The 26591-nt window shown below is 36.2% G+C and overlaps 1 protein-coding gene across 3 annotated transcripts in view; it reads left to right on the forward strand.

Moving 5' to 3' along the window:
• The window catches only part of TASP1 (taspase 1), a 276754-nt gene that overhangs the window by 73504 nt on the left and 176659 nt on the right, over positions 1-26591 (forward strand). For all 3 annotated transcript variants that reach the window (XM_010355262.2, XM_030915488.1, XM_030915489.1), the window contains 2 exons: positions 4318-4397; positions 15313-15419. In XM_010355262.2, the coding sequence (XP_010353564.1) occupies positions 4318-4397; positions 15313-15419 (187 nt within the window). The remainder of the gene's footprint in view (positions 1-4317; positions 4398-15312; positions 15420-26591) is intronic.

A 26591-nucleotide genomic window follows, 5' to 3' on the forward strand; every position in this document is an offset into this window, starting at 1 on the left:
CTCTTCTATTCACAATTCTGATTGCACATAAGTTCAGCCCCTTGTAGTAGTTTACAGATCACTGATGATTTATTTACTTTTTTCATTGTTTTTTTCTGTTTCAGTTTGAATAGTTTTCATTGCTGTCTTTAAGTTTACTAATTATTTTTCTGTCTAATCACTTAATATCTTGCTGCCTGTTAATCCCGTTCAGTTTGTGTTTTATTTCTGACATTGTTATTTTTATCTCTACAAGTTTGATCTGCATCTTTAAAAAAATGTCTTCCATGTATCTACTTTACATGCCTAAACTTTCCTCTAGCTTTGTGAACATATGAATAGTGTTATAACAATTATTTAAATATCTTTGTTTGCTAATTCTGTCCTCTTTGTTATTTATGGATAGTTTTCAGTTGATTTTTCACCTCATTATAGGTTACCTTTTCCTCCTGTTTTGCGTGCTTGGTAATTTTTATTGGGTTTCAGACATTGTGAGTTTTACCTTTTTGGGTGCTGTGTATTTTTGTATTTTAAAAACTATTCTTACATTTTATTCTAGGATGTGGCTAAGTTACTTAAAAACAGCTTGAGCCTTTCAGGTCTCGCTTTAAACTTTGTTACATGAGATGAGAAGCATTTGGCCTTGAGCTAATTTTGCCTTGCTATTGAGGTGGAATCTTTCAAAGTATTATAACAGATGCACCTAGAATGAGGCCTTTACTTTGGCTGGTGGGAGCAGGAGCTGTTGTTCCTGGCTGTCTGAACTTGGAGACTTGGTTTTTTTTTTTTTTTTTTTTTTTTTAACTTTCATTTCATTTGTTCCAAGGCTTTGGGTAATTTCTTCTTACACATACACTGATCTCTACTTAGCTGAAGACTAGAGGGATACTCTGCAGATCTCTAGAGTACTCTCTATATGCAGTTCTCTCCTCGCTGGTACTCGGTCTTATGAACTGTGGCTACGTGGCCTCTCTGGATGCCCAACTATGTCACTTCAACTCAGAGATACTGCTGGAGCTCCTGTGCTGTGGTTTAGAAACTCTAGGCAATAATGAAGGTGAACCCTATGATTGCAGTAAGACAATCACAAGGTTTACCTTGTTTCCTTTCTCTCGAGGATCACTGTCCTGTGTTGCCTAATGTCTCAATGTCTGAAAACTGCTACTTTCTATATTTTGTCTTTATTTTTTTCTCCATCTTGTCCAGAAGTGAAAAATCTCTCATGTACCTGGAAGTTCACCGTCTAAATTATAATAGAAATGAGATGACTAGAAATATTTGGATCACATGTAAATAAGCTTGAAGTAAAAACGTTATAAATTTGGTTATGTTGATTTAGGGTACTCAGGGAAAATTTTTTTTGACTATATTACATTTAGACAGTGAACTCTAGAGAGTTTCTGCTATAACAAAACACCTTAATACCGTAAACTAGGTAGCTTATAAACAATAAAAGTTTCTCACAGTTTTGAAGGCTGGGAAGTTCAAGATCAAGGAGCTGGGGAATTCAGTGTCCCATTAAAGGGGGCAATCAGGAGGGCTAATCCCATTCAAGAGGGCTTCACCCTTATGACCTAATCACCTCCCAAAAGGCCCCCCCTCCTAATGCCATTGCAATACTTGGGGGTGAGGTTTCAAACTATGAATTTTGTGGGAATACAGTTGTATATGTTAGAACATGGCATAATGTTTAGAATGCTTCAGGCATTGTTCTAAATGCTTGAGATATGTTGATGAAAAAACGAAGATCTTCACCCTTATGAAGCTTGAAGCTTTTAAGGAATTTATGCAAAGATAAACTAACAGATAACCATGTGTAAATTTATCAATTATATAATATGTTAGAAGGTGGAAAAAGGGAAAAGGAGCAGAATAAGGGGATTGTGAGTACTGGGTAGAGAAGTACAGGGTATTGGGATGCATTTTTAAGGAGGCCTCATCAAGGAGGGATGTTTGAGCATGTGAAGGAGTTTCCCATTTGGGAAATTAGGGAAACAGCCAGACAGAGGGAACAGTCAGGGTGAAGACCCTGAGGCAGGAGCCTCCTTGATATGTTTGTGGCTTTACGAGACATCGAGTAGAGTACACAAGGGGGCAAGAGGAATAAGAGATTAATTGGGGAGTGGGGAGAATCAGATTCCATGGGAGCTGATAGATTTTTAAAAAGACTCTAGTTTTTGCACTGGTCCTCACAAGAGGTTTTACAGGATTTTGAAAGAGGAGTGCCATTACCTGAATTGTATTTTACAAGGATTTTAGTGGCAGGTGTATTGAGAATTGTCTGGGGTCAGGGAGTAGAGGGCAAGGCAAGCATAAAAATAGTGAGGCCACTGCAGCATTGTGGGTATCAGATGATGGTGGCTCAGACCAAGGTGATAGCAGTGAAGGTGGTGAGAAGTGGTCAGATTCCAGATGTGTTATAAAGATAGAGTCAATGGGACTTCGAAGTAGATTGGCGTGAACCTTGTCTAAAAGTTGCCTCCTTGGAGAATCAGAAGAATGCTTGAGAGAAGTTTGAATTGGTACTGCATTTAATGTTTGGGAATGTGAGTTTTTTTTTTTTTGACATGTCAGTACAGTTTTTAGTAAAAGCTTCTGCTAAAATGATTTCAAAAGCAATTATATGATATTTTGTGCGATGATGATCTACTATACAGTAATTTCTTATTAAGAAAAAGGGTAGATATTTAGTATGCTTATCCATAAGATGACATCCAACTATTTGCCTCCCTGTGAATATTTTACAATGTCCGAAGTATTTAAAAACTTAAATAGCTGACAATAGCAAATTGATTTTACTTAGAATCAAACCTTTGAATGATTAAAAAATATATAAAATAAAGCTAAGAATATTTTGTAAAATGCCCCTCACTGATTCCAGATACTGGAATTGAACCCAAAATGACCAATGGGAGTGCTGAGAATATTAGATTCAACTCCAAACTTTTGTCTTGATCATTTAGTTTACTACTTCAGCTTCTCTTTTACATCTTCTCATGAAGAGAATTATTTCTTTTATCAGTTTTTGTTTTTCCTAGAAGAAGGAAATGCTAAAAATGCCATCAGGACAGTTCAGATTTGCATCCACACTCCTATTTAAATTATCTTAACATTTAAACTTTATGTGACAGCTTTTCTTTGCAGTGGATTTCATTTCTTACAAGAATAGGAAAAACTGTTTTCTGTTGTTAGAATCCTTTCGAATTTTTTTTTTTAAATAGAATTTTAAAGAGGTAAAGTTGTTTATTCTCATTGGCCTTCTCTCCTTTCTATTTAAAATAGTGCCTCCATCCCCATCTTTATGTATATTAGAAAGCAGTTATTGTGGTTAACCATTTGGTTTCCCATTGGAGCCATTTGGATATGTTTTTGAGGATCTACTTAGATTTTGTTTTGCCAGTCTGTCACTGGTCTTATTAACAGTCAAATCTTAAGACTTCAATATGTATTACTTCGAGTTTTTAGTGTTGGAATGATTAAAATAACAGAAACAAAAAATAGGGAGTGGAAAACTAGCAAGTAGGCACAAGTTCAAGGAATCCATTACTAGCTGGCTGAGATCTTTAAGTAGTTGGCTATAGAAGAAGATGGAGTGATTAATTATTATGGTAACTGCTTGCTATTACTATTTGCTTAATCAAATTATTTAGAGAATGGGATAGTTAATTATCCTACATGCTATTTGAAATATTTGAAAACAAGTCTTTTATATTTAGCTATCAGTATCCTTTTATCCACTTTGTTATGTTAAAACTTGCTGTTTAGGACTTAAAAAGTTACTTTTGAGACATACCATAGTACTTTACTTACCACAGTACAAATGATTCTGAGGGTTATGTATATATTTTTATTGCATCAAGGCTTAGAAATGTAAGCATACATATTTGAGCATCTCTAGATGTACCCACTAATTTTGGATGGATCCAGGTATTCTACTAGGTAATAATGCCAAATCTGAAGGCATTCACTTAATTGCAAACTGTTAATTTGATTAATCAGTCTTGTGACATTAACTGAGAACCCTGTTTGTCCAAGATAAATCTTAATATTTTCTACTGAGAAGTCAACTATTTTTACATCTTATTATGTTGAGTTTTGCCAATTTTTACTAATCAGTTATTGCAAATGGTATTGTAACATTCCAATTGTAAAATTTCTAATTTGGGGAAAAATTTTCAGGAATTTTTTAGCATGCAGTCATCTTATTACTTTGAGGTAAATCAGGAATTATGTCCATATGCAAGACTTTTTCTCAATTGCCTTACCATATTACCTATATTTATTGAATATGTAGGAGAAGATGACACTGAATTTTAAACATAATTTTTCTGTTGTTAGCTTTTTAGTTGGAGAAGGAGCCTACAGATGGGCAGTAGATCATGGAATACCCTCTTGCCCTCCTAACATCATGACCACAAGTGAGTAAAAACTTAAAAAAAATTAAGCTATATGAGCATATATACCTGAAAGTATAATATTGCTTCTGTTATGACCCACGTAGTACAGATATTTATGGAAGAAAACTTACATGTTGAAAGATTTGTGGTTAAAAGATATGTAGAAAGTTATTTCATTTTAAGCCACCTTTATATTCCCAAGGTCATCTCACTGCTTCTTTATGCTTTTATAAAAGTATTGCTAAAAGATCCCTTTTAGAAATTACTTAAAATAACTAATAAAACCATAATACCACCCTTCAGTGAGAGAGAGAGAGATGGAGAGAGAGAAAGGGAAGAAAATATAGGTCAGTACTTAATAGTCCTTGAGCTGAGGGAAGGACTTTTTAGATACAAGTGCAAGGGAAGGAAAAACAAAGGTGTGACTACAAAGAGTTAAACTGAAAAACAGTTATCACAAATATGACAAAGGGATAAATATCCTTAATCTATGAAGAAATTTACCAAATTTACCAAATTAAAAACAGCACAAGTACAAGTAATCGCCCAATATAAAAATGATCAAAAGTCCTAAGTACATAATATAACCTAACAGGCAAATTCAAATTAAAATGAGTACATGTTAAATTTGTTCCCTTTTAACTTTTACTTTTGAAAGATTTAAAACATATTATTCCTGGTAATTGTTTGGTTAAATAATCATAATACATTGTAGGTACAAATGTAAATTGGCGGAGATTTTAGAGGACAACTAAGTAGTACAACTAAGTGTTCTGCTTCTAGGAACCTGTCATTGGAGATAGACAAAGATTTATATAGAAGGGTGCTCAAGTGAGCATTATTAAGAATATACAAAATTTTGAAAAAATCTTATACCCAACACAGAGGAATATGAGTAAGTAAATGATCATATATTCTTAAAATGAAATGTTATGAAGTAACTAGAAATTATTATGAAGACTAATCTCTGATAATGTATAAATCTAATGACTGAAAAAAGTGAAAAATGAAGTTATAAGTATGTATGTTTGTGTATATTATATGTCTATTTAAAAAATATTTGCATACATGAGAAAGAAATATTAAAAATATGCACTAATTATTTTTTAAATAAAAATTTTATTTTTATCACTGAAATCTGTGAATATAATTTAAATAATCAAATGATAAAATGAGGATTAACTCCAAGGAAACCAAGTTAGTTAAATAGGGTATAATTAGCCAGGTGTGGTCATGCACTCCTGTACTCTCAGCTACTTGGGAGGTTGAGGCAGGAGAATCCTTTGAGCTTAGGAGTTTGAGGCTGCGATGGACTATGATTGCACCACTGTATTCCAGTTTGTGTGACAGAGCGAGACTTTGTCTCTAAAAAAAAAATTATATTCGGAATGAATATTCATGTAGTGCTAAAAGTTGTAATGTAGGGAGGCTAGAGGGAAGAGAAATGTGTGTGTAGCAGTAGGGCTGGATTATGAGAGTTTTAAATTCCCATGATTCCTGTCACTCATTATGTCTTACAGTCTTTCCAATGGAACTTATTTTACAGTTCTTATATCAGGCAAACAAATTAGGTCATCTGTCAGTTCCCTTTTTTTTCCCCTTGGAGATAGGCTACCTGGCACCTTCCAGTCTAGAGTCTTACTAGGTCTGCTGCATGGCTGCCATCCTGGACTGTGCCTTGCTTCACCTTGTGATCTCCTTTGCCTCTCTCCGGTATCAGGTTCTCTGTTTCCTGGATCTCATGTGTTTTTCTTCCCTTTTTATTCCTTATTCAGTACATACGAGACTGAAAGTCAGTTTCCCTTAGGTTTTTGAGGAAATTGTTATCTTATTGTCTGGTTTCCAATCTTGCTATTATGCAATAAGACTCACAAATGTTTTAGTGTATTTTTTCTGTTTGGAAGGAAGCTCTTAATTCCCATGTTTTGATGATCACAATGAAGCATCTTGGGGCATTTTTTTTTTTTTTATTCTTTATGTTGAGTGCTCATTTTGCACATTCAGTCTGGACATTTATATGCTTCAAATTTGGAGAAATTAAAAGAAAATTTTGGGATAATTTCTTCACATTTTCTGTATTTTATTTTCCTAATACTTATTTTTTAAACACTTTTAATTTTAGGGGCACATGTACAGGTTTGTTATATAGGTTAACTCACGTCACAGGGGTTTGTTGTACAGACTATTTAGTCATCCAGGTATTAAGCCAAGTACCCTTTAGTTATTTTTCCTGATCCTCTTCTCCTCACCCTCAGTTAGGCTCCACTGTCTTTTGTTCCCCTCTATGTGTCCATGTGTTTCCATCATTTGGCTCCCACTTATAAGCTACAGCATGTGGTATTTGGTTTTCTGTTCCTGTGTTAGTCTGCTAAGGATAATGGCCTCCATCTCCATCTATGCTCCTGCTAAAGACATGATCTCATTCTTTTTTATGACTGCATAATATTCCATGGTGTATATGTACCATATTTTCTTTATTCAGTCTATCATTGATGGGCATTTAGGTAGATTCCATGTCTTTGCTATTGTGAATAGTGCTGCAGTGAACAAATGCATTCATGTGTCTTTATGACAGAACAATTTGTATTCCTTTGGGTATATACTCAGTAATGGGATTGCTAGGTCAAATGGTAATTCTGTGTTTAGCTCTTTGATGAATTACCACACTGCTTTCTACAATGGCTGAACTAATTTACACTCCCACCAGCAGTGTATAAGCACTTTTTCTCCACAACCTCACCAGTATCTGTTATCTTTTGACTTTTTATTAATAGCCATTCTGACTGGTGTGAGATAGTATCTCATTGTGGTTTTGACTTGCAGTTCTCTAGTGATCAGTGATGTTATCTTCTTTCCCACCTTAACCCCTGATAGCCACTAATATATTTTACGTTTGTATAATTTTGTCATTTCAAGAATGTAATATAAATGGTATCACATGGGCTGTAACCTTTTGGTATTTACTTTTTTTTTTTTTTCTGCTCCTGACTCTAACTCTCTGGAGATAACATCCACATTGTGTTTGTCAATAGCTTGTTTTTTTTTTCATTCCTGAGTGTTCATGGTATGGAGGTACTACCACTGTTTAGCCATTTGCCCATTTATGTCTGGGTTGTTTCCAATTTTTGGCTATTACGAATAAAGCTTCTGTAAACATTCTTGTACTTTTTTGTGGTTCTTTTTAAAATTATGGTATCATACACATAACATAAAATTTACCATCTTAAACATTTTTAATGGCATAGTTCAGTAGCTTTAAATACTTTCTTACTGTTATGGAACTAACACTATCATCATCTATAGAACCCTCTTCATCTCGTAACACCCAAACTGTACCCATTAAACAGTAACTCCCCATGTCCCTTACATTTAGTCCCTGGCTAGTTTCATTTTTGTCTCTATGAATTCTGCTTTTATAAGTGGAATCATAGAGTACTTGTCCTTTTGTAATTGGCTTATTTCACTTAGCATGACTTCTTCAAGGTTCATGTTGTAGCATGTGTCAGAATTTAATATTTCATTGTATGTATATACCACATTTTGTTTATCTACTCATCCATTGATGAATACGTGGGTTACACTACTTTTTGGCTGTCATGCATAATGCTACTGTGAACATGGCTGTACAAATATCTGTTTGAGTCCCTGCTGTCCATTTTTTTGGGTACCCAGAAATGGAATTGCTGGATCACATGGTTATTCTATTTTTATTTTTTGAGAAGCCACCATATTGTCTGTTTTCCATAGTGGCTGCACCATTTCATATTCTATCAACAGTGCACCATGGTTCCAATTTCTCCATATCCTTGTTTTTTCCTTTACTTTTTAAAAAATAGTTGGCATCCTAATGGCTGTGAGTTGGTATTTCATTGTCGTTTTGATTTGCAGTTCCATAATGATTATGCTGTTAAAGTGTCTTTTCATGTGCTTATTAGCCATTTTTATATCTTTCTTAGAGAAACATATATCCTAGTCCTTTGCCTATTTTTCAATCAGGGTTTTTCTTGTTGAGATAATAGGAATTCTTCATGTGTTCTGGGTATTAACACTTGTCAGATATGACTTGCAAATATCCCATTCCATGAGTTGCCTTTTCACTCCATTGATTGTGTCTTTCACTCATTGTGTCTTTTAAATTTTTATCTTTTTTTTCTTTTATTGTCTATGTTGTGGTGTTATATCCAACCTTTTCTCCTATGTTGTTTTCTAAGAGATTTATAGTTTTAGCTCTTACATTTAGGTCTTTGATCCATTTTGAATGAATTTTTGTATATGGTATAAAGTGGGGGTCTAATTATTTTGCATGTAGTTATCTAGTCTTTCAAACAGTTTGTTGAAGACTGTGGTTTCCCTATTGAATGGTGCTAGTACCCTCGTGAAATCATTGACCATACATGTGAGAGTTTATTTCTGAACTCTTTAATCTATTGCATTTTTCTGTGTAATAGCCTTTATGCCATTTCCATACTGGTGTTTTTGAGATGGAGTCTCACTCTGTTGCCCAGGCTGGAGTGCAACGGTGCGATCCTCTGCTCATTGTAACCTCCGCTTCCCAGGCTCAGACAATTCTGCCACAGCCTCCCTTGTAGCTGGGATTACAGGTGCCCACTACCACGCCCGGCTAATTTTTTTTTGTATTTTTAGTAGAGATGAGGTTTCACCATGTCGGCCAGGCTGGTTTTGAACTCCTGACTTAAAATGATTCGCCTGCTTTGGCCTCCAAAGTGCTGGGATTACAGGCATGAGCCACCACCCCTGGCCTCCATGCTGTTTGATTGCTGTAGCTTTGCACTAAGTTTTGAAATTAGAAAGTGAGACTTCCAACTTTTTTTTTGTTTCCAAGATTGTTTTGATTATTTAGAGTCCCTTTAGATTGTATATGAATTTTAGGATTGATATTTCTATTTCTAAAAAAAACACTATTGGGATTTTGTTAGGGATTACACTGAATCTGTAGATTGCTTTAAGTAGTATTGACATCTTAATAATATTAAAGCTTCCAATTCATGAACATGGATGTCTTTTCATGATTAACATCTTTAATTTCTTTCAGCAATGTTTTGTAGTTTTCAGCATACAAGTCTTTTGCCTCCTTGATTTTTGTTTTTTCCTAAGCATTTTTATACTTTTTGATGCTGTTGTAAATGGGATTGCTTTCTTAATTTCTTTTTTAAATTGTTCATTGTTAATTTATAGAAATGCAACTGATTTTTGAGTATTGATTTTGAATCATACAACTTTGCTGAATTTGTTAGTTCCAGTGGGTTTATGTGTTTGTGTTGGGGGGCGGGGTTAGAGATCTTTAGGATGTTCCAAGTATACGATCAAGTCATAATTTTATTTCTTCCTTTCCAATTTGAATGGCTTTTACCTCTTTTCCTTGCCTAATTGCCTTGACTGGAACTTCCAGTACTTCTAGGACTTCTTGTTCTAGTACTTCTAATATTAGGTTTGGACTTCTAGTACTAGAAGTGGTGAAAGTACATATCCTTGTCATGTTTCTGATTTTAGGGGAAAAGCTTTCAGTCTTTCGCCATAGATATGATGTTAGCTGTGGGCTTTTCACATTTTGCCTTTTTGTGTTGAGGTAGTTTCTTTCTATTTCTTTTCTTTTTTTTTTTTTTTTTTGAGACGGAGTCTTGCTCTGTCGCCTAGGCTGGAGTGCAGTGGCCGGATCTCAGCTCACTGCAAGCTCCGCCCCCCTGGGTTCACGCCATTCTCCTGCCTCAGCCTCCCGAGTAGCTTGGACTACAGGCGCTCGCTACCTTGCCCGGCTAGTTTTTTTGCATTTTTTAGTAGAGACGGGGGTTTCACCGTGTTAGCCAGGATGGTCTCGATCTCCTGACCTCGTGATCCGCCCTTCTCGGCCTCCCAAAGTGATGGGATTACAGGCTTGAGCCACCGCGCCCGGCCATTTCTTTCTATTTCTAGTTTGGTGTGTTTATTATGAAACAATTTTGAATTTTGTAACATGATTATTTGTGCATCCATTTATGATCATGCTGGGTGGAGTGGCTCATGCCTATAATCCCAGCACTTTGGGAGACTGAGGCGGGAAGATCACTTGAGGCCAGAAGTTCAAGACCAGCCTGAGCAACATAGTTAAAAAAAAAAAAAAAAAGATCAAAAGGCTTTTTCCCTTCATCCTGTTACTGTTGGTGTATAACATTGATTTTCATATGTTGAACGACCTTTGCTTCTTAGGAATAAATTGCACTTTGTCGTGTGTATTATCCTTTTAATATGCTGCTGCATTTGGTTTGGCAGTATTTTGTTGAGGAATTTTGCGTCATCGTTCCTAAGAAGTATTGGTTGGTAGCTTTCTTACGGTGTCTTTGTATGGTTTTGGTATTAGGATAATGCTGGCCTCATATAATGACGTTGGAAATGTTTCCTCTTTGTTACTTTTTTTGGTGTTTGTTGTTTAAATGTTTGGTAGAATGTTCCAGTGAAGCCATGAAGTCTGGGAATTTTTTTTTTTTTTTTTTTTTTTGCCAGGAGAGTTTAGATTATTGATTCAGTCTCCTTACTAGTTATGGGTTAATTCAGATTTTCTGTTTCTTCATGATGCAGTCTTGGTAGGTTTTGTGTTTTTGGACTTTGTTAATTTCATTTAGGTCATCCAATATTTGGGTACCCAGTTTTTCATAGAACTCTCTTATTTATATGTGTGTACATATATGCATATATATATATATATGCACGTGTATATGTATACACACATATATATACACACATACATACACAGATATACACATACACAACACACACACATACACACATATATATGTATATAGAGATATAATTTTTTTTTTTGAGACAAGGTCTTGCTCTGTTGCCCAGGCTGGAGTACAGTGGCACAAACATGGCTCACTGCACCCTTGACCTCTTAGACTGAGACGATCCTCCCATCTCAGCCGCTAGAGTAGCTGCAACTACAAGTGCATGCCACCATGCCTGGCTAATTTTTTGTATTTTTGTAGAGACAGGGTTTCACCATGTTGCCCGGGCTGGTCTCAAACTCCTGTATTCAAGTGATTTACCCACACTGGTTTCCCAAACTGCTGGGATTACAGGCATGAGCCATTGTACCTGGCCTGTAATACTTTTTATTTTTGAAGAATCAGTAGTAATGTCCCCACTTTGATTTCTGATTATAGTAATTTGTCTTTTTTTTCTTAATCTAGCTAAAGATCTTAAATTTTGTTAATGTTTTCCATGAACCTTTGGTTTTATTTTTTTTCTTTATTTTTTTGGTATTATCTATTTTATTTATCTCCACTCTGATCTCTATTTCCTTTGTTCTGCTAGCTTTGGGTTTAATTCTTCTTTTACTAGTTCCTTAAGTTTTAAAGCTAGGTTGTTGTTTGAAATCTTTTTTTTCTTTTTAAATGTGTTTATAGCTGTACAATTTTTTCCTTCATAAGGCTTTTGATGCACTTTGTAAGTTTTGGTGTATTAATTTTTATTCACATCTAAGCGTTTTCTAATTTCCTTTGTGATTTCTTTCTGTATTTTAGTTTTCACAATTTGTGCATTTTTCAGTTTTCTTCTACTATTGATTTCTAACTCCATCCTGTTACAGTTGGAGAAGATACATTGTACAATACCTATCTTTTACATCTATTGAGATTTGATTTGTGCTCACGTACAAATGGGACATTTTGGAAAAATATCTCAAGTGAACTTGAGAAGAATGTGAATTCTGTTGTTGAATAGAGTGTTCTGTTTATATCTTTTAGATCTACTTGGTTTATTGTGTTGTTCTTTTTTCATTTTCTTTTGTGTATATTGTCTTGCTATTTTTTTTTTTGTGGTTATGATGGGGATTACATGTAACATTCTAAAATTATAACATTCTAATTTGAATTTAGACGAGCTTAACTTCAATAACAAATAAAAATTCTGTTCTTATACAGCTCTATCTCAACCCTCTTTTACAAAATTGTATCTTTCCCCATTGTTTGTCCCAAAACAGACTGGTAGTGTTTTAATGCTTTAGTTTCTAAAATCATGTAGAAAATAAGCTAGGCATGGTGGCTCACACCTGTAATTATAACACTTTGGGAGGCTGAGGTGGGCAAATCACCTGAGCTCAGGAGTTTGAGACCAGTCTGGCCAACATGGTGAAACCCTGTCTCTACTAAAAATACAAAAAATTAGCCAGGCGCTGTGGTGCGTGCCTATAATCCCAGCTACTTGGGAGGCCAAGGCAAGAATATCGCTTGAACCTGGGAGGCAGAGGTTGTAGTGAGCCCAGATTGTGCCACTGCACACTAGCTTGGGCGACAGAGGGAGACTCTGTCTCAAAAAATAAATAAATAAATAAATAAATAAAATCATGTGGAAAACAAAAAGCATAGTTAGAAACCAAAATTACAATAAGACTAGCTTTTACAGTTGTCCATGTATTTGTCTTTATCAGAGATCATTGTTTATTTACTGCTTTGAGTTCTGTCTAAGGTTCTTTTATTTATTTATTTATTTTTGAGACAGAGTCTCGCTCTGTCACCCAGGCTGGAGTTCAGTGGCCAGATCTCAGCTCACTGCAAGCTCCGCCTCCCGGGTTCGCGCCATTCTCCTGCCTCAGCCTCCCGAGTAGCTGGGACTACAGGCGCCCGCCACCTCGCCCGGCTAGTTTTTTGTATTTTTAGTAGAGACGGGGTTTCACCCTGTTAGCCAGGATGGTCTCGATCTCCTGACCTCGTGATCCACCCGTCTTGGCCTCCCAAAGTGCTGGGATTACAGGCTTGAGCCACCGCGCCCGGCCAGGTTCTTTTATTTTAACTGGAAGGATTTCCTTTAGCATTTCTTGCAGGGTAGGTCCAGTAAAAAAGAACTGTCTCAGTTTTTGTTTATCTGAGAGTATTTTAATTTGCCCCTCATTTTTGAAGGACCGTTTGGCCACAGCCAGGGTTCTTGGTTGATGCTTTTGTTGTTTCAGCACTTTGAATATATCAACCCACTGTTTCTGGCTTCCAAAGTTTCTGATGAGAAATCTGCTTATAATTTTATTGGGGATCCCTAGTAGGTGATAATCTGCTTTTCAAGATGCTCTCTTTGTCTTTGGTCTTTGACAATTTGATTGTAATGTGCCTTGGTATGGATCTCCCAGTTTTCCTACTTGGAGTTCCTTGAGCTTCTTGGGTTTTTATGTCTTGGGTGTTCATATCTTTCATCAAAGTTGGCAAGTTTTCAGTTATTATTTCTTCAAGTTAACCATCTTCTCCTTCTCTCTTTTCCTTCTGGGATTGTACAGTGTGTATATTTGCAAATCTATGCAAGGGCCCCATGAGACCAAAAGTTTCTCAGAGATAGTTTTCTTTCCCCACCTTTTTCGAATACTTTGTTATTTCTTTTTCTCTGCCTTCTCCCTGTTTTCTCCCACAATCTTCTCTCAGTCTCATGCTCTGCTATAATCTGGGACAATATTGACTGCATGCATTTGCTTTTGAGATAGAGGGAGTAATGGACTTAGTTATGGATTAGCTTTACTCTAAGAGAATTAGCCCTTTACATTCCCAGTTTATTGTGGGGAGTGTCTCCTATAAAGCTCTCTACTCTTAATGGGCTCTGGGCCTGATGTATCCCTTTCCTTGATGCCATTTAGTCAAATGCAAGTGTGCTAGTGTTGGCAAATGTTCACAGTGCAGTAATCCACAGTTTACCCAAGAATTTAGCTTAGTACTTGTAAAGTTTTGAGTGCTTTTAAGGTGGTATTTTAAATATTTTACCCAACATTTTTAGGAATATTCCATGGATAATTACTCTGAATGACTTAGTCTGCCATTTTCAGAAAACTTTACTCAGTAACTTTGTCAGTGTTATGTTCCAGTTTGTAATTTCTCTTATCAGCTGGATCTCATTGGCTGTTAAGATTTGTATATCAAGTTTTAAAATTTTGATTATTTTATTTATTGGTGGATTGAAGCTCAATTTATTCTTCAATTCAGCCTGGTCAGTTTATCATCTTGCTGCTTAATCCTATTTTTGATATATTTCTTTTATTTCTCTGAGGATAAACATATGTTATATTCTTATCTGATTCTTATCTGATAATCATATGTTATATTCTTATCTGATTAAATCGTATCTGAGATTTTTGCGGTTCAGATTATGCTTTCTGATATTTGGCTGGCTTTTATTCTTGATAATTTATCTCTTACTTGTTTTGTGAATTTTTCTTTTAAAACTATGAGCACATGTTGATTGAAACATAGGGGTTCTTTGAGGTCTGGATAAGTTAAGGCCAGTTTGTTTTTCTAGGGAGTATTTGCATTTGTGTTTGGAGGCCCTTTGAAGCACTGTCACACTGAGATCACTTTTTTACCCTGGGGTCTCACAGGTAATAAGAATTCTACTCGAAGCCTATCTAAATGCCCTCATTAGTCATGAAATTTCTAGGGAGATGTTTCCTCTTTACATCTAGAACCAAAGCTGAGACTTGCAAGTTTTCTGGTTTAAAAAATGTTTTATTTACTTTATCTTATGTTTTGGTGCCTGGTGACTTTTTTTCTCATTCTTCTATTCACTGGGCATATCAACCTTTGAGACTTTCTCCTTTCTTTGTGGATAATCTCCAGTGTGTTTTCTCATACTGCATTGTGCCCAAGTTTCATCTCTTACCTCCTATGCGCAGAGACCTTTAAAACCACAGTTGGAGGAGGCATGCATCAACAGATACTGAGAGGGTAGTGTCTACCTTCAGGACTCCTTTGTTTCTCTGGGTTTGACCTTTTTCTTAATTTTAAAAACTTAGTTTATATCTCTTATTTTCCTGCTATCCCTGTATACCTTGAAAATACTTTTTAAACCTTAATTTAACATTCTTAAGGATTTTCTTCTGGGAAGGCTCTTCAGATATCTTATTTGACTCATTGCCCTAGTATTTCTTAAATGTTATATTTAATGTCTTTTATTTTATTTTATTTTATAGGATTCAGTTTAGCTGCATTTAAAAGAAACAAGAGGAAACTAGAGCTGGCAGAAAGGGTGGAAACAGATTTTATTCAACTAAAGAAAAGAAGACAATCAAGTGAAAAGGTCAGGAGATGTTTGAAATATTCAAATTAATGTATCATAATGATATATCTTCTGCATTTAGATACAAGCTTTAGGACAGTACTATTCAGTAGAAATAGAATGTGTGCCACATATATACTTTAAGGTTTTTCAGTAGCTACATTAAAAAAAAAATATGTTCATAATATTAGGCTCATAAAAGAGAAAAAGAAAGTAGAAAAAAAAGGGAAATTAATTTCAATAATATATTTAAACCAGTGAATCTCAAATATAATTTTGAAATATGATCAGGGAAAAATTATTAATGAGCTATTTTACGTGATCTTTTTTAGTATTAAGTCTTCATAACCAGTTTAAATTTTCCACATTTCAATTATAACACTAAATTTTTATTAGAAATATTTGATTTGTATTTATATTTCATAAAAATTTACTGTGAAATAGTAAATTTACATTCCAAGTTATTACAGGTATACTTAAATCTTTCTAATAGTTTAATATATTATAAATTAATTAAAATTTTATAAAATTAAAAATTCAGCTTTCCATTTGTCCTTGCCTCATTTTAATTTCTGAATAGCTGCATTTGGCTCGTGGCTACTGTTTTGGTTGTTACAGCTCTATATAGTGATTCTTAACATGACTGTTTAGGGAGTAGAGTATAAGGATAAGAAAATATACATATTGTATTCAGATGTTTTTAGGGATAGAAAGAAGTTGAAAACTACAGCATTCTTGCCTGTGGCTTAGGGGTTCCTTAACACACAACTCATGATGGGTGTCCCAGGTCACATAGTCATTTTATGTACCTTAGCATTCATCAATATTCCTTATTGTTTAGTTCTTCTGTAATGGCTTACATACTGTTTCGTCCTTTGTGTCGTACTTTTATATGGTTTACTTATGTATAAATGCATAATTCATCATCTTTTGTAGTGATAGATATTTTCTTGCTGTGTTGCCACAAGACACTCAGTTTGGTGCAAACCTTTTTAATTTTCTGCCTGCGAAGAGTAAGAATTTAGAAGGCAGATGAACAAATTAATAAGTAGATCTTGATATGATGATGAATAGTCTCTTTCTTGGGTTTCTGCATCGGATGTGATGTGGGAGTGAATGAATTTAGGACTTTTTTGCCTTTTTAAAAATTCATGGTAGGCTGGGTGCAGTGGCTCATGCCTGCAATCCCAGTACTTTAGGAGGCTGAGGTGGGTGGATTACTAGAGCCCAGGAGTTGAGACCATCATGGGCAACAAGGAAAACCCCATCTATACAAAAATTTAGCTGGATGTGGTGGTGCATACCTGTACTCCTAGCTACTCGGGAGGCTGAGGTGGGAGAATCACCTGAGTCTGGGGAGTCAAGGCTGCAGTGAGCCATGATTGTGTTACCGTGCTCTAGCCTGGGTGATGGAGTAAGACCCTGTCTCAAAAAAAAAAAAAAAATTGTAATAAAATTTGAATAGTGTAAATGATTTAATCGGTTTTATAAACATATATGCCCATGTAAACCATACACCTATCAAGTTATAGAATATTTCCAGTTCTTTTGTGCTTATTTCCAGTTAGTCTCCAACTTATAGGCAGCCACTGTTCTGATTTTTATTATAATAAATGCTTTTTCTTGCTCTGAACATTATATAAATGGAGTCATACAGAATGTACTCTTTTCTGTTTGGCTTCTTTCACAAAAAACTTTTATTAGACTTTGTATTACTGATTTATTCTTTTTTATTACTGAGTAATATTTCCTAATATAAATACACAGTAATTTGTTTATCCATTTTCCTGTTGATGGACATTTGATTTTTTTTTCCAGTTTTTTACTATTACAAATAAAGCTGCTGTGAAATTCTCATACCGTTCTTTTTGTGGAGATCAGGTTAGGATTTTTGTGTATAGAAATTTCACTGCATCTCATAGAGAATATTTTCAGCTAGAATTATTCAAGTAGTTCATTTTTCCATTCAGGAAATGGTACTGAACTGGATAGTAAGAAAATAATGGTGAACAAGATGGAGGAAGCTCGTGCTCTAATGAGACCTTACCTTTTAGCAGAAGGAGACATATTAGCATATAATAAGATAGTTACTCTGGTAACTGTTATGAAGGAAAAAAAGAACAAAATGTTGTGATTTAGAGTAACTTGGATGTGACAGTCTGAATGAAGACTTTATTAAATAGGATGATCAATGGAGACCCATATGAGGAGATAACATTTGAGGTGACATCTGAAAAATGAGTGGCTTTTATGAAGAGTCAGTGGAAAAGTGTTCCAGGCAGAATGAGCTGCATGTGCAGAGGCCCTGTGGGAGTTTTAGCATATTAGAGAATGGAGAGGAGAGTCATTGTGCCCAAAGCAGTGAGCAAGGGGAGACTGGTATGGGATGAAGCTAGGGAAGTAGGTATGGGCTGGCTTCTTTAGGACCTGGTAGAGCATGGCAAGGAGTTTGAATTTTATTCAAGAATAATGGCTAGCCATTGAAGAGTTTAAAGTAGGGAAACAGTGCTATCTCATTCACATTTTGCAAAGTTCTTCCTGGGCTACTATGTGAAGAATCAGTCCGGGGAGAGGTAAGAATAGAAGTTGGGAGACTAGTTACAAAGTCATTACAGTTTGGAGATTATGGCACGTTGGACTGTAGGTGATAGGGATGGAGGTGACGATAAGTGAATATATCCAGAAAATATTTTGAAGGTTTCTAGAAAGACAATATTGATGCCTTACTCATTGGTAAGAAAGAGAGAGGAATTAAGGGTTTTAGCTGAGCAGAGGATTTAAGGATTTTAGCTTAGCAGTTGGATATTTGCCATTTACTAAAAGAGTAGAGCTAGGGAAATACGGCTTTCTGGTGGTAGAAGCAGGCAGTGGAAATCAGTAACTTTCTTAACCCATCTCCAACTTAATGGGCTCAGACTGACCAGTGCTTTCCGTTTTCACCATAAAAGCTATTACTTGATGCCAGTAGCACCTTAAATATCCAAAGCTAATAGAATACATTTTGGTGTACCGTCCGCCTCTGTTCCTTTCATTTGAATCATATGCCACCAAGATCCTCATTCTGCTTGCTGTTTTAATCATTGTTATTACATAATTCATTGTCTCATGTAAACTGATGAGTAGTGAGTTTAAAAAGAGAGTTTGTTGGAAAACTAAGAGAATTGTCTGAAAACTAACTTGGAAAAGCGAGTTGTTTTATGAAAAATTGCTGTAGAATTAAATATGGGCATGCCTGTTATAAAAGGTTGAGAACAATAATAAAAATATAGAAGCATTCTGTATTTAGAATGCTTTGTTGGTGTCTTTATGTTCTTGTTCTATTTAAAATAAAATGACACTTGAAATCTTGGGACAATTCAGTGTGTTACAGTTTATGCAAGAAAGATGATATGGAGTATTTATTTGTGGACCCACATTCAAAGAAAACGCTTTGGTCCTCTGTGAAGAGATTGACAAATAGAATGACCCTTTGTGTTTTAAATAAAAAGAATATGTGTAAGATATACATCTTTTTCTTCTTTTGAACGAGTCTCTGCTTCAGACTGAGAATTTTCAACTTTTAAAAATTTTAACCAAACTTTTATCATACTGGATAAGGGGATTTCTGATAAGCTTCCTATGGCAGGCAGAAACATTAACTCTGGAGTTGGTTATCTGAGCACCTCCATGCACATGGATGGAAGCTCCTGTTTTATGGGCAGGTTGGGAGAGAGATACCCATTTGGAAATCATTGACATCAAAAGGAATATCAACCAATGTCACTAGGTGAGATCACTAAAGAGTGAGAATAGACAGTGGTCTGAAAACTGAACCTTGGGCCAGTTTAATATGTCAAGGCTGGGAGGAGGAGGAACCAGCAAAGGAGAAAGAAGGAGCAGCCAGCGAGGCAGAGGCACAACCAGTAAGAGTGTCTAGGAAGCCAAGAGAGAAACATTTCAAAGAAAGTCATCACCTGGTCAAATGCTGCTGAGAAGACAGCTAAGAGCACAGATGACTGGACATTGGATTTGGCACCTGGAGACCGTTAATCGGGATAGGGACAGTTTCTGTAACATAGTTGATTATAGACTGGTATGAAATGGGATGATTATGGAGAACAAGGATAGAAATAACTCTTGAGAATTTTTGCCATGGAGTGATAAGAGAGAGATATGTGGGGTAAGAGATTCTACCATTGCCAGTTAATTTTGTGAATTAACTGTCAGTTGGTTAGTTCTGTGAATCCAGTGAGTAATTTAACATTTGAAGCCTCAGTTTTTTGTTTCTAAATGAAAATAGTGATATCCTGTTCCCTTAACAGGACTTTTATAAGGGACAGAAGTGATAATAGATGTTCAAGTGCTTTGTGATTATCATTGAGTGAGTCATAGACACCATAGTTTTTCCCATTGAGGCTTTCATCTTTTAAGTCACTCAGCAAGAAACCTGCACCTGTGTTGGTTACCCTGGGTAGAATCTTGTAGTAGAAAAAGGGAGGATGGTGAGAGAGGTAAGTTATAGGGAGAGATGTAAGTTGTGGTGAGTGGAGAGACTGGAAGTTTATTAATGTTTTAGGGATATGACAGGAAGGGACAAATCACTGTTTTCTAAATTGACTTATGTTCATTTGTTTCTCCCTGTCCTGTGTGTATGGTTTTAGTGTAATATTGGTTAGCAAGCATGTGGACTAAGGCTCACTACTGTAGTTTGTTGTGGCTACATAAAAGCAGCTATGAGTTGGATATATAAATATAATAAAGGCTACATAAAAGCAGCTATGAGTTGGATATATAAATACAATAAAGGCTATGTAAAAGTAGCCATGAGTTGGATATATAAATATAATAAAAGGAGTAGAGTATTTGGTAAGGTTCCTAATGTTTACATTTTTGAAAGAGATTAGCACTGAAGGGGATGTATTTCTTCTCTTGTTTGTTTGTTTTTTTTTTTTTAAGATGGAGTCTTGCTCTTGTTGTCTAGGCTGTAGTACAATGGCACGATCTTGGCTCACTGCAACCTCTGCCTACTGCAACCTCTGCCTCCCAGGTTCACGCCATTCTCCTGCTTCAGCCTTCCTGAGTAGCTGGGATTACAGGCATGCACCACCCCGCCTGGGTAATTTTGTATTTTTAGTAGGGACGGGGTTTCTCCCATGTTGATTGGTCAGGCTGGTCTCAAACTTCTGACCTCAGGTGATCCACCCACCTCATCCTCCCAAAGTGCTGGGATTACAGGCATGAGCCACTGCTCCCGGCCAGACATACACTTCTTAAAAGAAGTATATAGTAGGTCAGTACAGACATACCTCATCTTACTGTGCTTTGCTCTCTTGCACTTTGCAGTTTTTTTTTTTTTTTTTTTTTTTTTACAAATTGAAGGTTTGTGACAATCCTGTTTTGAGCAAGTCTATTTGTGTAATTTTCCCGACACCATGTGCTCACTTCATGTCTCTGTCACAATTTGGTAATTCTTGCAGTATTTCAAACTTTTTCATTATTATATCTGTTATGATCTGTAGTCGGTGATTGTTGGTGTTACTACTGCAATTGTTTTGAGGCTCCAGGAGCTGCACCCATATAAGATGGTGAACTTAATCAATAAATGTGTGTTATCTGACTGCTCTCCCGACTGACCAGTCTCCTGTCTCTCTCCCTCTCCTCAAACTTCCGTATTCCCTGAGACACAACCGTATTGAAATTAGGTCAGTCAGTAACCTTACAATGACCTCACAATGACCTTACAATAACCTCACAATGACCTTACAATAACCTTACAATGACAAGTGTTCATGTGGAAGGGAGAGTCACACATCTCTCACTTTAAATCTATAATAGAAATGATTAAGCTTAGTAAGGAAGGCACGCTGAAAGCCAAGATAGGCCAAAAGCCAGGCCTCGTCTGCCAAATAATCAGCCAATTGTGAATGTAAAGGAAAAGTTCCCAAAGGAAATTGAAAATGCTACTCCAGTGAACACGTGTGAAAAGAAAGCAAAACAGCCATATTGCTGATAATAGAGAAATTTTTAATGGTCTGAGTGGATCACCAGTCACAACATTCCAGTAAGCCAAAGTCTAATCCAGATCAAGCCTCTAACTCTCTTCACTTCTGTTAAGGCTGACAGATGTGAGGAAGCTGCAGAAGAAAAGTTTGAAGCTAGCAGAGGTTGGCTCATGGGGTTTAAGAAGCCATCTACCTAACATGAAAGTGCAAGGTGAAGGAGCAGGTGCTAATGGGGAAGCTGTAGCAAGTTATCCAGAAAATCCAGCCAAGATTATTGATGAAGGTGGCTACACTAAACAACAAACAGATTATTTATGCAGGCAAAGCAGCCTTCTATTGGAAGAAGATACCTTCTAGGACTTTCAGAGGGAAGAAGTCAGTGCCTGGCTTCAAAGCTTCCAAGAACAGGCTGACTCTCTTGTTAGAGACAAATGCAGCTGGTGACTTTCAGCTGAAGCCAGTGCTCATTTACCATTCCAATAGTCCTTGGGCCCTTAAGAATTATGCTAAATCTACTCTTCCTCTGTTCTGTAAGTGGAACAAGAAAGCCTGGATGACAGCATGTCTGTTTATAGCATAGTTTACTGAATATTTTAATTCCACTGTTTAGATGTACTGCTCAGAACATTCCTTTTAAAATATTATTGCTCATTGACAATGCACCTTGTCACCCAAGATCTCTGTTATTTTCATGCCTGCTAACACAGCCCATGAATCAAGGGGTGATTTCGATTTTCAAGTTTTAATTGCTTGAGAAAGACATTTTTTAAGGCTAAGGCTGCCATAGATAGTGATTCCGCTGATGGTTCCGGGCAAGGTAAATTGAAAACCTTTTGGAAAGGACTCACTATTCTAGATGCCATTACGTATATTGGTGATTCATGGGAGAAAGTCAAAATATCAACATTCATAGGCGTTTGGAAGAAATGGATTCCAAGCCTCATGGATGACTTTGAGGGATTCAGGACTTCAGTGGAGGAAGTCGCTGAGGATGTGGTGGAAATAGCAAGAGAACTAGAATTAGAAGTAGAGCCTGAAGATGTGGCTTGAATTGCTACAATCTCATGATAGAACTTTACAGGTAAGGAGTTGCTTCTTGTGGATAAATAAAAAGAGTGATTTATTGAGATGGAGTCTACTCTTGATGAAGATGCTGAATGCATTGTTGAAATGAGAAAGGATTTAGAATTTTTTTTTTTTTTTTTTTTTTTTTTTTTAGAGGGAGTCTCGCTCTGTCACTCAGGCTGGAGTGCAGTGGCCATGATCTTGGCTCACTGCAACCTCTGCCTTCCAGGTTCAAGCGATTTTCCTGCCTCAGCCTCCTGAGCAGCTGAGACTACAGGCGCCTGCCACCACACCTGGCTAATTTTTGTATTTTTAGTAGAGATTTGGTTTCACCATGTTGGCCAGGCTGGTATGGAACTCCTGACCTCAGGTGATCCACCCACCTTGGTCTCCCAAAGTGCTGGGATTACAGGCCTGAGCCACCGTGCCCAGCTGGGATTTGAAATATTCAGTGAGCTTATTAATAAAGCAATGGTGGAGTTTGAGAGCTGAATCCAGTTTTGAAAGAAGTTTTATGGGTAAAATGCTGTCGAGTAGTATCATGTACTACAGGGAAGTCTTTGGTGAAAGGAAGGGTCATTCAATGTGATAAACTTCATTATTAGTTTGTTTTAAGAAATTGCCACAGTCACCTCATCTTTCAGCAACCGCTGCCCTGATTAGTCAGCAGCCATCAACATTGAGGCAAGGCCCTTTACCAGCAAAAAGATTGTGAATTGCTTGCTAAAGGTTCAGATGACTGTTAACATTTTTTAGCAATAAAGTATTTTAAAGTTAAGGTATGCACATGTTTTTTAAAACATAATGCTATTGTGTACTGAATAGACTACAGTAAAGTGTGAACTTAACTTTTATGTGCCCTCAGAAACCAAAATATTTGTTTGACTGACTTTATTGTAATATTCATTCTATTGTGGTGGTCTGGAACCAAACCTGCAATATTTCCAAGATATGCCTGTAATTTAAAGTGTGAAAAAAACTAGATAAATTTAGAATTTTTTTTATTGCATTGATGTGTCTTGTTTTTTTTCTTTTTTTCTTTTAAAGTAATTGTACAAACATTATCACAGTACAAGTAGAAATACAAATTAAAGCAGGAAGAATTTATTCTGCTTGGTATTCTACCTCTATAAATTAGAGCACTCTTGTTTTCTTTAGTCTTTGACAATTTATCCTTATATTTGATTAGTTTAAGAATTATTAATCCATGGAATGCTTTTGGCTGCAAACAATGGAAAACCTGACTGTGGTTTAAGAAATGCATATTTGTCCCCTTGCTCTCTGGCCCTTAGCCACATAGTAATACGTTTGGAGGTGGTTGGTTGCTGGCATTAGTTTAGGTTTCTGACGATGCTAGGGCCAACATATCTGGTATTCTCTTGGGCCTTTTTCTTATACCTTTTGCCTCATGGATGTGATATGGCTCCTGAAATTTTAGATGTCACATCTGCATTCAAGGTGAGAGTGAGGTGGGATGGCAAAGGGAGTAGTGCCAGATGTATGTTCCTTTTTTATCTGGGATACAAAATTTTTCTGGAATCTCCCTCAATAAACTTCTCCTTAGTTGAGAAGAGGGCAGAATTCAGTCACTTGGCTCAAAGGAGCCTAGGAAATTGAGTGAGTTGTCATAATTACCATCTCATAGTTCATGGCTTGAGGATAGACATTGTCTTCCCAAACAAAACAGCAGTTTTATTACCAATGGTAGTGGCTATTCGGTAGGTAATTTACAGTGTATAGCATTAATGGAGATAGGTTTTTATAATCTCCTTCCCCACAGTTAACATATCCCTTGTTACTACAAAGTAATATTGAGCTAAATAGCTAATCTATACATAAATTGAATAAAAACATATTTTATCTCTACTTTTAGGATACATAGATTTTAAGATAAAATATTTTAAAGTGAGGAACATAAATTCTTAGTTATCCATTCTTGGTAATTGGCATCTTTGTTTCATCCTTGCTTATTTCTTTTGTTATTTAGAGAGAAGACACGATGGAGAAGGAAAAGATGACTATTTAGCTGTAGTATTATATTGTGAAATAAGAATAGTAGTCCTTAAGTTCTGTTCCCCTTCACTCTCTGGGTAGACCTATCTCTTCTGGATTTTTCTTTCATCTCTTTCTTATTTTTATAGTATATAGACAGTCCATACTTTGCATGGTAGGGCTGGACCATAAAATGACCATGCAAGCTGAATCACGCAGAGCGGTCTTAATGGCGTAAATTTAGCTTGTTCCAAGACCTTTAAATATTATTGCCAAAACATTAAAAACTCTTCGCTGAGTACAGTGACTCACACCTGTCATCCCAGTGCTTTGGGAGGCCGAGGCAAGAGGATCACTTGAGGCTAGAGTTTCAAGACCAGCTTGGATAACATAGCAAGACCCTGTCTCTCATAGCGGGGCATGGTGGCATGCACCTGTAGTCCCCATTACTCAGGATGCTGAGGTGGGAGGATGGCTTGAGCCCAGGAGTTTGAAGTTACAGTGAGCCATGATCATGCTACTGCACTCCAGCCTGGGCAGCAGAGTAAGACTCTGTCTCAAAAAGAGGAAAGAAGAAAAACGGAAGAAAAAACCCAGAAAACTCTTTTACTGTTGGTTATAAATGTGTATGGAAATAGAAAAAAGTAAAACCAATATTTAGTACACTAAAGCATTTAGAAGCATTAACAGTGTTTTATTTAGGATAAAAATTTAGAATTTGAACAGTGCTTGCCTCCTCAGCATGTAACTTATGATATCACACGAGCATCTTTTCTATGTGGTGGTGAATTTTCATACTCCTTTCTAATTTTGGATCAGCCTTCAACATTTTACCCTTTGCTCTTTCAGTGTCACCACGTAGCTGCCAGTCTTCCTTTAGTGTGAAATTTTTGTTAATGTCACTTCCTCTGGGACATCTTCATCCCTTTTGTCACAACTCCACTCCTTGATAAGATCCTCTTTCATTAAGTTCCTCTGTCTGTATATCTAGAGCCGTAATGGCAGCAGTGTCAGACATTCCCATGGTCACTTATTTGTTGTATAACTTCATTTATCTTGCATTTGAATTTCACTTCCAGCATTATCACTTTGTTTTTTTGTTTTGTTTTGTTTTGTTTTTGCTTCACTTTCTTCTGTAGATTCATCACTTAGAGACAGAGAGGCAGCATTTCCACTTGCTGTCTATGCACAGTGACATCACTGACAGCCTTTCAAAGAATGTCATGATTGGTCACTGATGGTGATGTGCATCACTGATGTTTGCCATGGTTTGTGAACCCAGGAGATGGCGGGGAGTTTATATTTCAGGGAGAGTTTATATTTCATGCAATTACTCAGAGTTAATATACCATGGTAATTGAAATTTGAACCATGTTGTTGAGGAAGTGGTGTGATTTAAATACACTCTGGTAATTGAAATTTATATATATTAGGGAAAGCAAGGACTATTTTTCTGTCAAGTAACCTGGACTGTTTGTCCTGTGATGTTTCCTTCAATCTGAGTTTTGCTCATTGTATATACACAGTGCAGTTCAGCATGTTCCTGTATCTTCCATAATTTCTGCAAATCGACATCTGGATCTCCCCTTACAAAATTGCCATGGCCTCTCATTGTTGGAGTACTTATCAGTAAGTTCATGTTGTGTATGTGATGAAGTGATTACCTGTTTTAAATTTATTGTTTGCTTTGTTTTGACACAAAAAGAAAAGAGTAGTTGTACTGTTTACTAATCTTTATCATATTTGGAAGAGGAAACCTTGCTTTTGGAATGAAGTGTTTAATTCATTAACTCATTGGCCATTTGCTGTACTTGGCTTCTGCTACAGAACTGACTGAGTTGCTACATGACTGAGAGTTTCTTGCTAGAAGAGGAGACCCTCTTATTGGGAAAACAAACTGAGTGAATGCATGGCATGATCTAGATTTCATAAATACCAGTGTCAAACAGCCAGGCCTGGATATGACTGGAAAGGACTCTTGGAGGATTAAAAGAGTTTGGGGGTATTGTTTGATCTCAACATTTTTGATGTTTTGAGCCTTTTTTTTTTTTTTTTCTTTCTCTTCATTTTTCACAAGCATATTGTTGAAATAGTTTCCATCTCTTTTTCTTTAATAACAGATTTTACAGTTGAATGTACATAATTATTTGCTTCC

Source organism: Rhinopithecus roxellana, chromosome 13 (genome assembly GCF_007565055.1).
Source record: "Rhinopithecus roxellana isolate Shanxi Qingling chromosome 13, ASM756505v1, whole genome shotgun sequence".
In the NCBI taxonomy this organism is placed as follows: domain Eukaryota; kingdom Metazoa; phylum Chordata; class Mammalia; order Primates; family Cercopithecidae; genus Rhinopithecus; species Rhinopithecus roxellana.